Source organism: Ceratotherium simum, chromosome 5 (assembly GCF_057802395.1).
Source record: "Ceratotherium simum simum isolate JZ-2026a chromosome 5, ASM5780239v1, whole genome shotgun sequence".
Lineage (NCBI taxonomy): Eukaryota > Metazoa > Chordata > Mammalia > Perissodactyla > Rhinocerotidae > Ceratotherium > Ceratotherium simum.
Genome location: NC_141904.1, coordinates 48,429,475 through 48,445,549, shown reverse-complemented (window position 1 = coordinate 48,445,549; position 16,075 = coordinate 48,429,475). Strand labels below are relative to the sequence as shown.

At 43.2% G+C, this 16,075-nt stretch overlaps 1 protein-coding gene across 2 annotated transcripts; it reads left to right on the top strand.

Annotated features, from left to right (window-relative positions):
* The first annotated feature begins 194 nt into the window (after positions 1–194).
* On the top strand, positions 195–16,049 carry LOC101404246 (Putative serine protease 46). Of its 2 annotated transcripts, none has more exons than XM_004419971.3 (5): positions 195–276; positions 3,084–3,261; positions 3,438–3,697; positions 4,502–4,665; positions 15,552–16,049. In XM_004419971.3, exons 1-5 carry the CDS (start codon positions 195–197, stop codon positions 15,804–15,806), a joined length of 939 nt encoding a protein of 312 aa, XP_004420028.2. In that variant the 3' UTR covers positions 15,807–16,049. The 2 variants fall into 2 exon arrangements, with proteins under 2 accessions (XP_004420028.2, XP_087286990.1); XM_087430864.1 differs by having other exon boundaries at positions 4,481–4,665.
* The last annotated feature ends 26 nt before the right edge of the window (positions 16,050–16,075 follow it).

Here is a 16,075-nt window from a genome sequence, read left to right as displayed (position 1 = left end):
ACACTGCCTCCTTCTCAGCATCTTGCCGCTGCCCCAGCTGAGTGAGTCCGCAACCCTGGGGCAGAGGCCTACTCCCTGCTGCCTTGAATAAACAAACTATGAGTTCTAGAATTCTCACACAGCGGAGATGCCCTGCCCCACCCTGCCCCCACATCTCATTATTAAGACCAGTGAGGGCTGGGCACCTGCTTGCCATGGCATGTGGGCCAGGAGATCTTCAGGGCCTCGTGCCTCCATTGTCTTCCGCCAGACTTGGGAATCACCTCTATGTCCAAGGTAGGGCTTTGGGGACATGGGAGAGAGGCAGGAGGGGTCGTTTTGCCGGGGTGCCTGTGTCAGCTGTCCTCATGCCTGAAGGGTCTCCTTTTGTCCATATCCTGATGGGCAGGTCCTCACCAGACTGCATGGTGTGCCAAGCCTGGGGACCCACACAGTATCAAGGCCATTCCAGTTTGCAGGGTGACCGTGAACACGAGGGAAGAGCCTTATTGAAAATTGGGGAACACACATTAACATCAGTAGGACAGATGAGCTTGTTTGGGAGGCACAGTCCAGGAGAACCAGGACCTGTGAGGATGACGATGTGATGTGTGAGTGACAGCTCTCCCTACTTAAGGCACCATGCAGATGACTTCACGTCTCAACACGCTGTGAGGTGGGCTTTACCAGTGTCCCCATTTCACAATAGGAGACCAAGGCCCAGAGAACTTAAGTGGCTTGTGGAGCCAGGATTCAATACCAGTTTTCAATAAACTCTTTGGGGGGTGAAAAGTTTGGGGCCCCATGTGACAGAAAGTCTCTGGGCTCCCACCCTTACCAACCACATGTAGTCTTTGTGGTGGCAGCCCTGGCTTGGGTCACCTGCCAGCTGCCCATTCTGCTGCTTGGCAGAAAACATGCTGGTCTGGCATCTGTAAGTAGAAATGTGTCCTCCAACTCAGAGACTTTGTCCTTTTCCCTGAGTGACTCTGCTTCCCAGACCAGCATGTTGTTGAGTGAGGGGGTGAGTGAGTGCCTGCCTACCCTGCGCTGCCCTCAGACATCTGTGCCGTTTGGGGCTGGTGAAGATGCGCTGTGCTCCACGTAGCTGACTGCTGTGCCTATGGTGATGGGGTGGGGCTGGGCCTCTGACCTTATAGGGACAGAGGTCATGAGCCAAGACATGTCTTCCCATCACCACGCGTGAGGGAGGCCGGTGACATCAGAGTATGGCCTGTAAGTGGGAGTGCTCTGACTCTGAGACTCCAAGAAGGGGTATAGGCGGTCTGCAGTGGAATCCGTTTGAGTCACTGAGTGTCCCCTGTGTATGGAATAGTGATGCTGTGCCTATGACAAGGTTGATCTGCAACACCTCACACCCCCAAATAATCCATCATGGCTTCCCCCAGATTCAGCTGCTGTATTTCATGCTGGCACCTAGTGCTGGCATCTCCAGGCTGAATCCTGCACATCCTGCCAAAGGTTTTGGGGAAGGAGGTTGGAGTCAATGTTGTCCTGGATGTGAGTTCTGAGGAGTGCTGTTCTCTGAGCTTGGGGAACCCACTGAGAGTGTGGAGCACAGAGGCGATGCCCCACCCTGCCCCCTAGGTCACTTTTTAAGTGGTAACATTCTTTCTGCAGGACCCTGGCTCTGCAGGGCCTCAGCTTTGTGGGAAAGGAAAGGGCAAGCCTCTGGAAGCCCTCTCTTTCCCCTCAAAGTGGAACAGTCTTGCTGGAGGCAGGCTGTAATCTGAAACAACAAAGTAGTCAAGAGAAGGGCCCAAAATGTGGCTCCTTCTTAGGGGAGACAGCAAGCCATTGGACAGGGACATGGGCCAAAATGGAGCTGTGAAAGGGCAAGGCAAGGCTCCAGGGAGACCTGCGGGCTTGTGCGGGTGCCTGTGGATCCCTGTGGGAGGCTGCTGGTTGAGGGTAAAGGTGTCCAGCCATGGAAGTCTGTGGCAAGGGAACCAGCCTTCTAAATCTGGTAGTACCAGAGCCCTGGGACATAATAGAATGAGCCCAAACATCAATGGTTTGTGACCCTCTGAGGGATTTCTATAAGGCCGGACCCAGTACATGTTTCTGCTAATGTGCAGGGGTCACCATATGTTATTAGCCTTGTTTTTTATTGTTGTACCCCCTCCACCATCACCATGGATCCCCCAGGCAGGGACAAGCCTTGGTTACTGCTGCTGAGTCCCTGACGCTCTGCTTGGCACTGGAAACAGAGCTGCTGAGGGAAACAGACTTTCAGGAACCATGCAAGCTTGTGATAGTGTAAACACATGTCCAGTTTTGCATCTATGAGGAGGTCCATGACTGCATGTAACAGCTTGTTGGCCAGCCCAGACTTGACAGCAGGCTATACATAAGAAACCTTTTTATTTGCCTTTATTCTTGGTCTCCAACCTTTGCTGTAGAATTTCTCCCTTTCCTGTCCTCAGTGATGTTCAGTTACTAAAAACCGTCCAAGGTGGTCCAGTTCAACATCTCAATCTCATGTCCAGTTCAGTGTAGTCCTCTCTCCTCCCACTCCTGCTGTCGGGGCCAGTGAGGGTCAAGGAGGGAATTGACAAGCATCTCTACTCACTTCCTTGTGTGGTCACAGAGAGCACACCTCCGGGGTGGTGGTCTATGGAGGCAGGCCCTGGAGTTGTACATTGCAACATCACTGTCCATTGCTTTCTAGCTACAACTGACAAGCAACTCTGTTCACTTGTGCCCCCTCACTTATCCCTTAACTGGCAAGTCCCTCCTCTGATGATTCTCTCTTCTCCTTCTCTCCCCCAGCCATCTGCTTGTGTAAATGAAGGGGAAGGGATGAATCCTGGGGTGATGGCTCGTAAGAAGCCCTGGAGGGGTTGTCTGGTCCCCGTTGTTTGGGGCTCTCACCTGCTGCCTCTGGGCCTTTGGTTGCCATTTTCCGGGCCATGGGAAAAGCCCTTCCCCACATGTGCATGTGGCAGTGGCTGCTTATGATGGCTGGGAGGCGGCTCTCTCTGCCTTGACAGTCTGCTGCGTACAGGGGTCTGGGGAATGCCCTTTGCTGCCTGAGAGTCTGCATGGGGCTAGCATGGCCCCCTTTCTACCTTTTTCTTCAGATTCCTGGTTCCAGGCCTGTGGGCAGACCAACGTTTCCTGCAAGATGGTGAAGGGAAAGCTGGTGGAGGTAGGCAAATGGCCATGGCAGGTTAGCATCCTATTCCTGGGCATCTACATCTGCAGTGGCTCCCTCATCCACCGCCAGTGGGTCCTCACAGCCGCGCACTGCTTACAGAGGTCAGTAAGGGTGGCCAGCCAGGCCCAGGGGTTTTGCTTTCTGGCCTGGGGGGTCCCTGGTGAATCTGGGGATCTAGGAGTAGGGGCCTGGCTGGGTGGCCCTGTACTCAGCCCGTGTCTCTCCAACCATTTATGGCCTCACTGCTGGCAGTCTGCCTCCTACCTATGCCTTGCAGATCCACGGACCCCAAACAGTACTCTGTGAGGGTGGGAGTCCAACGCCTCCCAGAAAATGGCACTCAGCTTGTGGTCACCCGCATCGTGATTCATGAGGATTTCAACAACCTCATATCTCAGGACATTGCCCTCCTGAAGATCAGGGACCCCGTCTTATGGTCCCCCCTCGTCCAGTCTGTCTGCCTACCCAGCAGCAAATTCCAGCCATCTATTGGAACCATGTGCTGGGTGATCGGGTGGGGACTTACAGATACTCAAGGTAAGTGAAGGCAGGCAGGGTTCCCAAGACACTTGCCTCTTCAGAACAGGACTCCACCACGTGCTCATTCGTTCAGCCCTTCATTCACACGTTCACTCTGCCAGCAAACATTTCCTGAGCACCTACACGTGCTGTACACTGTCCTGACCTCTGTTGATAGGAAGATACACACAGTGCTCTAGTGTAAAAGACACACATGGCCTGCAAGGACTTCAGTTCCCAAAGTTAAGTTAAATCCAACGTCAGGCTTCACCTTGCAGCACAGCAGGAAATTAACCCTTGGCTATTAATGGGGTTCCCTGTCTACAGGTGGCACAAAGGCCATGGTTTCAGGAGGTACTGAGGCGTTGGGCAGCCATCATACACACTTGTTACCTTGAGGCATTGATAATTCCAGGAGGTCTGGTCCCTGTTGGTGTCACTCTAGGGTGCTAGAATCTGGGAGCCTTTGTGGAGTCCCGCCTTCCAGGGGGTGGCACACTCTGGCTTCAGGGTCTTTCCACCTTGCCAGGTAGCCACAAAAGCGTTCTCAGCCCCTCCCCCTAAGGAATCTGAATTATTGGGGTAATCTCTCCTTGTCCTCATTCAGTGCCTAGATGTTGCTCTGAGTGCCTTGGAAGACTTTTGCTTAGTCTTTTTAATGAGGTTGGGCTTTTTCAAAAGTCAGGCTGTGGGCTGGGGCCTTTGTAAATCACCATCTCAGGAAATAGCCCTGCCTCCCACGTTAGCAAATGTGGACAACTCCAAGATGGAGATGTGCCACGGAGTTGAAGGGGTGACAAGGCAGGATCTCTTTCTCTTCAGTGACCCCAAAGCCCTCCTACAGTCTTCAGGAGGTGGCTGTCAAGATCATAAACAATAACATCTGCAATCAACGGTACCAGTTCCTCTTCTTAAAGGGCCAGAAGAAGTTCATCGGGAGCGACATGCTGTGTGCCTACTCAGAATGGGGCATGGACTCTTGTCAGGTGTGGAGTGTGTGGACCGGGGCAGGGAGGGGGCTTTCAGGGGTCAGGTTTTCCTTTTCACGTGGCACTGGGAGACCTTATGACAGTCTAGTTTTCCTGGGCTTCAGTTTCCCAGTCTGTAAAATAGGGGTGAACATACTCTTTGTTCCCGTCCACAATGATGGTAATAATGGCAGTACTTCTCAGGTCATTTGAACACTTCTGAACGTCACTGATACGCCCAGATCTGGGCCACGTGCTGATAGAACCAGTTTTTGCATAAATGGCATCATTCTGTAAGCATGCTTCTGCCTCTTGCATCTTCTATTCAACATTGTTTTTGAGATTTATCCATAATGATCCATGCAGCTCTAATCCATTAATTAACAGCTCTATCTACAATATTCTCTTTTGTGAATATGCCACAATTTATCCATTCTCTTGTTTATTAACATTGAGGTAGTTTCCAATTTTTTCATGTCACAAACTCTGCTGCTCTGGATATTCTTACACACTTCTCCCTATTTACACGTTCCAGAATTTCTTGACAGGATGTGTCCTGTAAGGAACTGGTGGGTCGTAGGCTGTGCATACCTTCATCTTTAATAGTCATTGCCAAATTGTTTTCCAAAGTGGTTGTATTAATCGATATTCCTACGACAGTGCTTGAGAATTCCATTACTCCATATCTTGCCAACTTTTGGTAGTGTCAGACTATAAAGATGTTTTTCATTCTGATGGCTGAGAAATAGAGAAATAATATCCCATTGTGATTGCTATGTGCACGTCCCCAGTTACTAGTGCAGTTGTACATCTTTTCATACATTTGTTCACCATTCGTGATTCCTCTTCTACGGATCACTTATTCAGATATTTTGCACATTTTTCTATTGTTTGCCTTTTTCTTTTTATTATATTTTATATTTTGGATACTGATTCTGATTTTGTATTTTTATTATATATTTATATTATTTGTTATATTATCATATATTATATAATTTTGTTATTATACTTTATATAATTTTATTATATATTATATAATTATATATTATCATATTATTTTATTATATATTATATTATATACTGATACTGATTTTATATTTTGGATGCTGGTTCATTGTATATATTGCAAATATCTTCTCCCAGTTTTTGATTTATCTTTTCATTTTGTTTATACTGTCCTTTGCTGAACAGCAATTTAGATTTTATTTTAGTCAAACCTATATCCATGTTTTACTTTCTGGTTTATGCTTTTTTTGTCTTATTTAAGAAATCCTTCCTTTTCCCAAGGTCGTAAAGACATTTTCCTATATTTTTTTCCTAAAAGTTTGGAAATTTTGGTTTCCACATTTAGGTCTTGAATCCAAGTGCATTCATTTTGTGAATGGCATAAGATAGGGGTCGATTTTTATTTATTTCCCCATATGGACTACCAATTGTCCTAATGCCATTCAGTGAAAAAACCATTTCCTGTACTGTCACCACTTCTCTCATAAATCAAATTTCTGTATACATGGGGGCTAACTTCTTGAGTTGGACACCAAGATATTTTATTTTTGGTCTTTTTTCTTTTCTAATAAAACTGTTTAAGGCTACAAATTTCCCTCTATTGCTTTAGCTTAATGCCACATATTTAATATATATCATTTTTATTGTCATCCAGTTCTAGATATTTTATATAATTCTCATTTTTATTTCATTTTGACCTATGACTTATTTAGAAATGTTTTTTCTTATTTCCAAATGCACGTTTCCTTGTTTGTTTGTTTTTTTTTTTAATAGGAAATCATGTTTCTTTTTTTTTTTTAATAATTTTTTTTATTTATTTGTTTATTTTCCCCCAAAGCCCCAGTAGATAGTTGTATGTCGTAGTTGCACATCCTTCTAGTTGCTGTATGTGGGACGCGGCCTCAGCATGGCCAGAGAAACGGTGCGTCGGTGCGCACCCGGGATCCGAACCCGGGCCACCAGCAGCAGAGCGCGAGCACCTAACCGCTAAGCCACGGGGCCGGCCCTCCTTGTTTGTTTTTGTTATTGATTTTCTTTCTTTTTTTTTTTTTTTGCGAGGAAGATCAGCCCTGAGCTAACATCCGTGCTAATCCTCCTCTTTTTGCTGAGGAAGACCGGCTCTGAGCTAACATCCATTGCCAATCCGCCTCCTTTTTTTTTCCCCCAAAAGCCCCAGTAGATAGTTGTATGTCATAGTTGCACATCCTTCCAGCTGCTTCATGTGGGACGCCGCCCCAGCACGGCCGGAGAAGCGGCGCGTCGGCGCGCGCCCGGGATCCGAACCTGGGCCGCCAGTAGCGGAGCGCGCGCACTCAACTGCCAAGCGACCGGGCCGGCCCTGTTATTGATTTTCAACTCAGTTTCCCTGTAGTCATAAAATTAGTTCTACAATGATACCAGTTACATGGAATATGTTGAGACTGGTTTGGTGGCCTGGTATGTAGTTAAATTTTTTTAATGTTTATTTTATTATTTTCTATATCTATTAATTTTTCTTCTACTTCCTTTGGGCTTGATTTGGTTCTCTTTTTCTGTCTTCTTGAACAAAAAGGTTTACTTTTTCTAGTTTTATGTTTCCAGTATTGGAAACAAAATAATTTCATGGAAAGCCATGAAATTATCTTTTAGTTAAACTTTGGATTCATCTCTTAAATTTTGTACTATTGTGATTCCATTACCACTACCTTATCTTAAAATATTATGTTTTGTGATTTTGGAAGGAAACATACGCATTTTTAAAAAAACAATGTAGTACGTAAATGCAAAAATTAGAAAACAGGACTTTCCTGTAATCAAATTACCTAGAAATTTCCACTCTAAGTTGTTTAGTTTGTATCTCTAATACTTCTTTCTATACATATAAAAAACTCTAAATAAGTTTTAGGGTTTTTTTCTGGTTTTGATTTTTAACAAAAGACTGTAATATAATTTTATTCTCAAACTTTTTTATTTTCACTTGAAATGTATCTTGGACTACTTTCTCTGTCTGTACATATAAATATATTCCATTCTCCTACTGAATAATGCTTCTTTCATATGGCTATGTCATAATCTATTTAACCATTCTCCTATTGATAGACATTTAAACTCATTTCAATATTTTTCTGCCATGCCAGAGTAAAAATCTTTGTTCCTATATCTTTGCACATTTGTTCAAGTTTCTCTAGAATAAATTTTTTGGAAGTGTAATTATAAGATCAGTTGTATGCACATTTAAAATTTTAATAGATATTGACAAATTCACCTCCCCAAAGATTTGATCCATTTATATCAATACCAACTGTATATAAATGCCCTTTTCCCCACATCATCACCAGCATTAGGCATTATTTTTTATTTTAACTTTTGTTCTTTTGGTAGACTAAAACTTGTATTTTTGCTTTAATTTCATGAAATTGAGCAATTCTGTAAATTGCTTGTGTAACAGGATATTAAATGTGAAGTTTCTTTAAAGGCATCAAAACACACTATTAGGATTAGGATTCAAAGAGAGTTGTGTGACCGCCATTCCACTACATGTGTGTATCAAATGGTCAAGAGAGTAGAGTGGGAGGTGATTTTGTGAGGAGGATTTCTCAGCTGCTCCTGTGCTCTCACCCCTCCCCCTCCAATGGGGTGGAGGGTGCCTGTCCACACTGCAAGTCTCCTGGGAGGCGTTTTAACAGGATCAGTCAGAGTGTGCTGTGTGTTCCCTGAAGCCGGGGGGAGAGTCATCTTCCCCAGCCCGGAGAGCAGGAAGTGCCCGTGAGGTAAGCTGGTTCTCCTGCCTCCTCGCTCTCCTGCTTCAACCTGGCCTGTTCAGTAGACAGGATAGCAAGATGGGGTTGGAGGAGTGGGAAGGAGACAGATCAGACCTGGCTTCCTCCTTCCCAGGCCTCCTGCTTGCCCAAGCCCTAGATGGCAGTGGAGGGGCAGGAGTTTTACTTTAAGTCAAGTCTAGCATTGTGATTATTGCGTGGAAAGGGATATTCTGATTTCTGAACTGTTTATGTGACAGTGTAATCATAGTGATTATGATTACATTAACCACAGTGAGCAAAACGTTGGGGTTCTGCCCCAGTTTTTACCCGGGGTCAGAGAAAGAACTCACCTTCTAAATAAATTTTAAAGGGACAAAAGGAGTCCAAATAAAGATGCTTGCTGGGTTCAATGTACTATTTATGCTTTTCCCTGTCCTTTGCCCATGTTTTTCTATTAAACTACTTTTGCTTTTATTGATTTGTATAAACTCTGGATATTATATGCTGTAGTAACTAGTGGCAAAGGAACATCATGTCTTTTTCAACTTAACTTTAAATGGTTCATAAATATATGTGTGTGTGTATATATGTATATATACACACATATATACACACACTTATACACATATACATATAAAGAGAGCAAATATAAAACAAATATGGTAAAACATTAATATGTAGTGAATCTGGGTAAAAATATTATACTTGCGTCTTTTCTATGAGTCTCAAATTATTTCAAAATAAAAAGTTACCAAAGGGCCAGCCCCGGTGGCTTAGCAGTTAAGTGCGTGTGCTCCGCTGCTGGCGGCTCAGGTTCGGATCCCGGGCACGCACCGACGCACCGCTTCTCCGGCCACGCTGAGGCCGCGTCCCACGTACAGCAACTAGAAGGATGTGCATCTATGACATACAACTATCTACTGGGGCTTTGGGAGAAAAAAAAAAAAAGTTACCAAAAAACTTTGGGAACCAGAAGTTTTAACCCTTTGTAAAATGCTTTACAATATTTTATCCTTCTCGTCCATCATTTCCCTTTTTTTGGTGTGAAATTTTTCCTGTAGAGTTATTTAAAATTTTAATGTGTTCACATTTATCATTATTTCTCTTGATGACTGTAGTTTTTGTGCTGTGCTTAGAAATACCTTTCCCACAGTAAAATTACAAAATTATTTAGTCAAATATGTTTTTAATGCTTTTCTTTAAACATTTTAATTTTGATTCATCTGGAAGGTTGAGAGAGGGAATCAGTTTTGTTTTTTTTACAAATTTTTTTCTTCAGATGTAGCCAGTTCTGTAAAATCTCTTTTATTGAATACTTATGTGTTTTTGGTAATGAATTAGAAATGCCCTCTTTATTACACTCTACATTCCCTTCTTATTTTGGTCTATTTCTGCCCTGTGCAGTCTTATTCCTATGCCACCACCACTCTTTAAATTATTGTAGCTTTATAATTCTTTTTTGTATGTGGTAAGGCAAGTCCTCCTTCATTATTCTTCTTTTAAAGAATTTACCTGGCTGTTCTCCCATGTTCATTCTAACTGAGCAATCTTAGAATAATGTCAAAAAGAAAATCATGTGGTGATTTTGGTGGAAATTAATGGATTAATTTAAGGAAAATAGACTATTTATAGCTTCCTCCGTGTAGTTCCTGCACGCTGCTTCTTAAGTTAATTCCTTGGGTTTTTATATTATATCTCTATTGTGAGCAGTATGTTTTCTTTCATTGCATTTTCTGTGTGTACTATATATTGACTTTTGTGTATTTACTTTGTAATAAGCAACCTACCCGGATCTAGTTGATTCTCTTTAACTTTATAGGCCCAGAGACGTATCCTCTGCAAACAATGAGAAATTTGCCTCCTTTTCAATGCGTATGCCTCTTATTTCTTTTTCTTGTCTATTGCAATGTGAAGAACTATATTCCAGAACAATTGCTCTGTCTTCCGGGAGACGCTGTGCCATCTTGTTTTAGGTGTGTCTCTTCTAAACAGCATAAAGCTGGATGCTATTTTTCAACACATCATGGGAGACTGTCCTTTAATCCGTTTACCAAGAAGAACGTTTCTTTTTGTCCCTTCACCTTATGTCTTGTTTTGATTTTTTTTCCACTCCACCTTTCCCCTGTAGAGGTTTAGAAGTTGTTGTATCTCAATTTCATTCTCTACTGGTCACCTTATATTTTCCATACACACGTTTAAACTTGAATTAACGCCTGGAGTTAATCAATGTCTACAGCTTCCTCCTTAGCCGGACGAGAACCTTCCTTCATTTTCAACCCCCAGACTCCTCTTCTTGTTGAAAACATCTGGGAGTTCACCTTACTGAACTCTTATATTACATCTGAGAGTTTTTGTCTGACTCACTTGGGCTTTCCAGGCCTATACTCATAGAGCTGCAATTAGTAATGATTTTGCCACTTTTATTTCCATGATTTTTACTTTTTTCATTATTTTGGCTACCTCTTCCCAGAACAACCTGGAATTGTAGCTCTGCTTTTTCTTGTTGCTGACCTTCCTGGAAATGCTTCTCACACTTCCTCATGAAGCATGGTGCTAATTTGGCATCTCATCTGTCAGGGGAGAGTCATTCCTTTCTGTTTTACTATGGCGTTTTATTTCAGGAATGAATGCCCTACTTCATAAAATGTGTTTTCTGCAGCTACCAACATGAGTCTATGCTCTAACTCAATGTGCCGAGTCAGTTCCCTGAACAGATTCCTCATGTCTGTCTATTCTGTGTGCCAGGATGGTCCCTCCCTGGTTGTGGTGTACTTTTGTTTCATTAATCTGTTGAATTCAGATTTACAAAATCTTTTTTTAGAATATGTTTAATATATTTATTCATCCAACAGACACTCCTGTGCTAGGCCCTGGGCAGGCCCCGGAAAGGTACTGGCCTAGGAATGGGCAGTCCTGTGTGGCACAACCGATACAGCACAATCCAACAGCCTTTGTGTTGTGTTTTGTTTTTTGACTCCAACGAGACTGGGCTCCATTGGAGGAATGCACCCCTTTGGTCAACTTATAGAATCAGGCCTATGCTTCACTTGAAAAATATTAGTCCATATTCTGGAACATTTGAATAACAGAAATTATCTGCTCCTTGAGTGCTGGATAGAAGTTGCCTATGACACCACATAGGCCTGTTTTCCTTTGAGAGGTGGTTTTTGGGCAATATTTTAATTTGTTTTGCCCATGGTTATTGGACTTATATGATTTTCATTTTCTTAGGAATTATTCATTTCATCCAGAATTTAAATTCATAAAGAGGAAGTTATAAACATTCTTCAGATTCTGAAAAAGTGTATGTTCCCTGCATGTGGTTCTAGTCTCTTTTATACTCACACCATGAAGTATTTGCATTTTCTTTTTCTTTCTGTTTTTCTTAGTAAGACTTATAAGGTGCTTATCTATTTTGTTTTTGTTTTTTTAAGAACAAGCTGTTGATTTCATTTCTCACCTATGATTTTTCTGCTTTCTAATGCATGAATTATCCCTGTTTTGTCTTTATTAATTCCTTTTCAAGTGTCTTGAGCTGAATGTGCAGTGATAAACAATTGATGATAGAAACAAAAAATTTGTTTTCCTTCTCTCTTGTTTGATATTGAAAGTATTTAGACCAGGACTCTTCTGTGTGCAGTTCAGGCCCACATCCCATGGGCTTTGCCATATGTGGTGTTCTTATCTCTCTGCACTCTAATTGTAGGTTTTAATTCTGTTTTTACTTTAACATTTTTGAAAGTTAATTTTTTTTTTTTTCCTTGATAGAGTAGTTCACATTTTGTTATTGGGTTTTGGTTTTATGGCACTGTGGTAAGAGAATGCCCACATACAAATCTCTTTCCTATCCTCTCTCTGAGCTCTCTTTTTCCCTGGGCTCCCAGAGTCCAGTTAATCATCTCTCAGATAAGGGCCCTCACACCATCATCACTAGCTTGATTATCACTGTCTTGATTTTCCCCCTCATCTTTCATTTTCTCTCCCCACAAGAGGCACCTACTCAGATCTGTTTCACATATGTCTTTAAAGATATCTGTATCTTTGAAAAATACATAGTGTTGCTATATGTGTATTTTAATTTGCATAAATAATATTGCGCTGCATATCCCCTCCTGTATTTGTTTGTTGAGGAATCTCAATTTGTTAGAGAATCCACATTAAACGGTTTTATTCTTTCAAGTCATTGCCCCCACAAGCCCTATGTCAAATCTTCCCCAAACATCATTTTGGGCAGAGTCCATAATTTTCAGTCACTTTCAGTTATTAAACCCCTTGTCCTATTACAAGTCTCAATTTAAAAATCGATATGATTTAAACCTCACCAAGCCCTCCTGCATCTCCCTCCTCCGGTGCTCCTGGGGGATGGGGGTCCCTGCCTTGCCAAACTGTCAGGGAGCTGGCAACTGAGCAATCTCCTAGACGTAGAAACCCTCGAATCTCCCTCACCTCTCTTTCTCTGCTTGACAATTCTCAGAGTTTCCTTAGATATGCTAAATATTGACCTCAAGTTGGTTTTAGACAAAGCAAATGCCCTCTCTTAATTCATCGCCTATCTTCAATGAGATTTGGTATCCTTCACTGAACGGATAGTCTTCATTTTGATGTAATTATGCCTAACACATTTCCCCTCTTCAGGTTTGTGGGTTTTGAGTCTTATTTTAAAACATATACTTCATCCCAAGTCATCGAGTCATGGCCTTACGTGTTTTTATTGTTTTAACTTTTCACATTTACAGTTTTAATTCCTCTGGAGTTCTGTTATGGTAGGATCCAACTTCATTTTTCCCCATCAGTTTCCCCACCCTTTACAACAGAGACCTCCTTTCCCACAGATGTGATGCTTTCTGGAGCATGTGCCAAGTCTCCTCACATGCAGCCATCGGGGTGGCTCTCCATTGCCCCCTTGGTCTATTTTTCTGTTTCTATGCTAGAACCACAGTTTCTATAATTATAGCTTTGAAATATATTTAACACTCTGGCAGGTCAAATCTGCCCCAGCCTGACTCTCCTGTTTGCTCTTCTTTCTCAAACCTGTTGTAGAATTCATGGACTATTATCCTCAAGATCAATTTTAGAATCAGATTGTCATGGTCTTGAAAAAACCCTGTTGGCATATTATATGGAATTGCTTGAACTTTAGAGATCAATGTAAGGAGAAGTGACATTGTTATAATTTGTAATTGTTTTTACTCTCTATTGAATAGAGACAAAAGAATATTTATAAAATATGCATTGAGAATAAAGAATAACGCAACCAACACTGGTACCCTTACCACGAAGCCCATGAAATAGTGCCTTACTAGGAACTTTGAAGCTTCTGTGTGATAATTCCCGAATCTCAGGCCATGAAGTCTCTGATTTTGCTCTTGATTTTTCTGCGGCCTGGCATTTGCTTGTGGTGCCTCAACTTCCCTGTGTGCACAGTGATTTTTGTTTGTTTGTTTGAGGAAGATTCGCCCTGAGCTAACATCTGTTACCAATCTTCCTCTATTTTTTGTATGTAGGTCACAACCACAGCATGGCCATTGACTAGTGGTGTATGTCTGCACGTGGGAACCTAACCCAGGTTGCTGAAGCAGAGCACACCAAACTCAACCACTAGGCCATGGGGCCAGACCCATGCGCAGTGATGTTTTTAATAGGGAGGACATGTTCTTTTTTTTTTTTTTTTTTTTATTTTTCCCCTAAAGCCCCAGGCGATAGTTGTATGTCATAGTTGCACATTCTTCTAGTTGCTGTATGTGGGACCTGGCCTCAGCATGGCTGGAGAAGCAGTGCGTCTGTGCGCGCCCGGGATCCGAACCCGGGCTGCCTGCATCGGAGCGCACGCATTTAACCGCTAAGCCACGGGGCCGGCCCCAGGACATGTTCTTTAGAGTGTTCTCTGTGGGAATTCTCTGAAGCAAGGCTTGAAACGTGGATTCCTTTGACACAATCTATATTTGCTTCTGCCAGATACCTGGGTATGTGACCAACCCAGGACCACTTTAAATGACACCCTTGGCTTGGGTTTTTGAACCACCCAGACAGTGTGAATTCAAATTGCAAGTTCACAGGAAGGTGGGTTTTCCCAGGTTATCCTCACTTGAAGGCATGGTCCTTTTTTGGAGGTGTTAACTTTTTGTAGGAGCTCTCCTCTTAGACAACCCTCCTTGGCTAGGCCCTGGGTTTTGCCTTTTGTCTCCTGCACCCGTGAACAAGACTGTGAAAACTAAAGATCATTTGGCAAATGGCCTTTGGGCAAAAGCCATCTTCTGGGCTTTGCTGACTTCTTTGGATTTCAGCCCTCCCTTGGGTTTTAGACTCTGAGGAGCCTTCATTTTCTTGCCAGCTCGCCCATGCATTTAAAATGATAATTTTTAAAAATCTCACATATTTAGTTATCTTCAGCAAGGTTGGGTAGCATATCTAGTCTTCCATACTGCAGGAAGCCAAATGCTGAGAATTGACATTTTTACATTGTTTTAAGTTGCCTCATCTAAGAACAACAGTCTGTCTGTATATTAACGTAGGTCTTCTTTTATGTTCTTAGGTATAGTTTTATTATTTTTTTCCTTAAGTGTCTTATGCATTCTTCATTAGATTATGTCCTGTAAATCTTGGTTTGCATTACATTAAAAAATATATATGGAGAGAAAGAGAGCTGTTTTTCTGATTTATAAAACTTTTCAACAATACAGAAGAATGTAAAGAAAGTTTAAAAAAAAATCATAAACCCACCATCAGCAGAAATAACAGTGATTACCTTTTGATGTATGCTGTTGTAAACATTATTCTTATACATGCACCTTTGCACAAAAAGAGAGGGGCTGGTTTGCATTTCAAATAGCTCACTCTACAAGCAGGACTGTAGAAAAGAAGGTCAAGGGCAACACCTTGGAGGCTCACCACAATTTAAGGGGAGGGCAGAGGAGGGGACTAGGGCATTAGGGTCAGACAGTTATCAGGAGAATGAAGAGAGAGGCCAGTGTGATCCGAGCTTGCGCCCCAGGGCAGAGCTTCCATGTCACAGAACAGGTTCATAGCCATGCTTCAGTATTGGGGAAGCCTAATACAGCTCATGCTAAAGATATGGCCCAGGAAGGTGTGAGTTTATCCAGGGCCTGCAGTGAGGCCCTCCTGCTGCCTCCCTTATGCCTCCTTTCCTCCTCTCCACAGGGTAACTCTGGTGGCTCCCTCGTCTGCCAAGTGAACAAGACCTGGATTCAGATGGGGGTGGTGAGCTGGAGTTATAGCTGTGGCCGGCGCCACTACCCAGGCCTCTACACCAGCACCTCCCACTTCACCCAGTGGATCAAGAGGCAGATCTCTGACGTGAGGTTCGTCAGTAGGGCTGGCCCTGCCTTCCTGAGCCCAGTCTTCCTCACTGGCTACGTTCTGCTGGTCTCCTTGGGCTCCCTGTGGCTCCTGTGAATGATGTGTCCAGGGTGCTCACTGCTGGAGGCTGCTTCTTTCTCACTCTGTCTGCCTTGGGAGAAGTGGAGACCAGAGGACACAGGCCATCAGGGCAGAGCACCCTTGGGGGCGGGTCCCAGAGCCACTGTTTTTTCAGTTGTTCAATGAAGATGCTCTTGAACATTGCACCACTGAAATCATCGTCTTTCTTCTTGACTTTGGCTGGAACCCTTCGAGCCTCCCCACCCCCAAGAGGCCTTGCTGTCCTCTCAAGGGGAGCCTGCCCT

Bases quoted from the DNA above. Each gene is read 5' to 3' on its own strand.
- LOC101404246 (XM_087430864.1), top strand. From the start codon at position 195: ATGGCATGTGGGCCAGGAGATCTTCAGGGCCTCGTGCCTCCATTGTCT. The intron at 3,262-3,437 runs GTCAGTAAGGGT...TATGCCTTGCAG, and splicing joins GCCGCGCACTGCTTACAGAG to ATCCACGGACCCCAAACAGT. The intron at 3,698-4,480 runs GTAAGTGAAGGC...AGGGGTGACAAG, and splicing joins GGGACTTACAGATACTCAAG to GCAGGATCTCTTTCTCTTCA.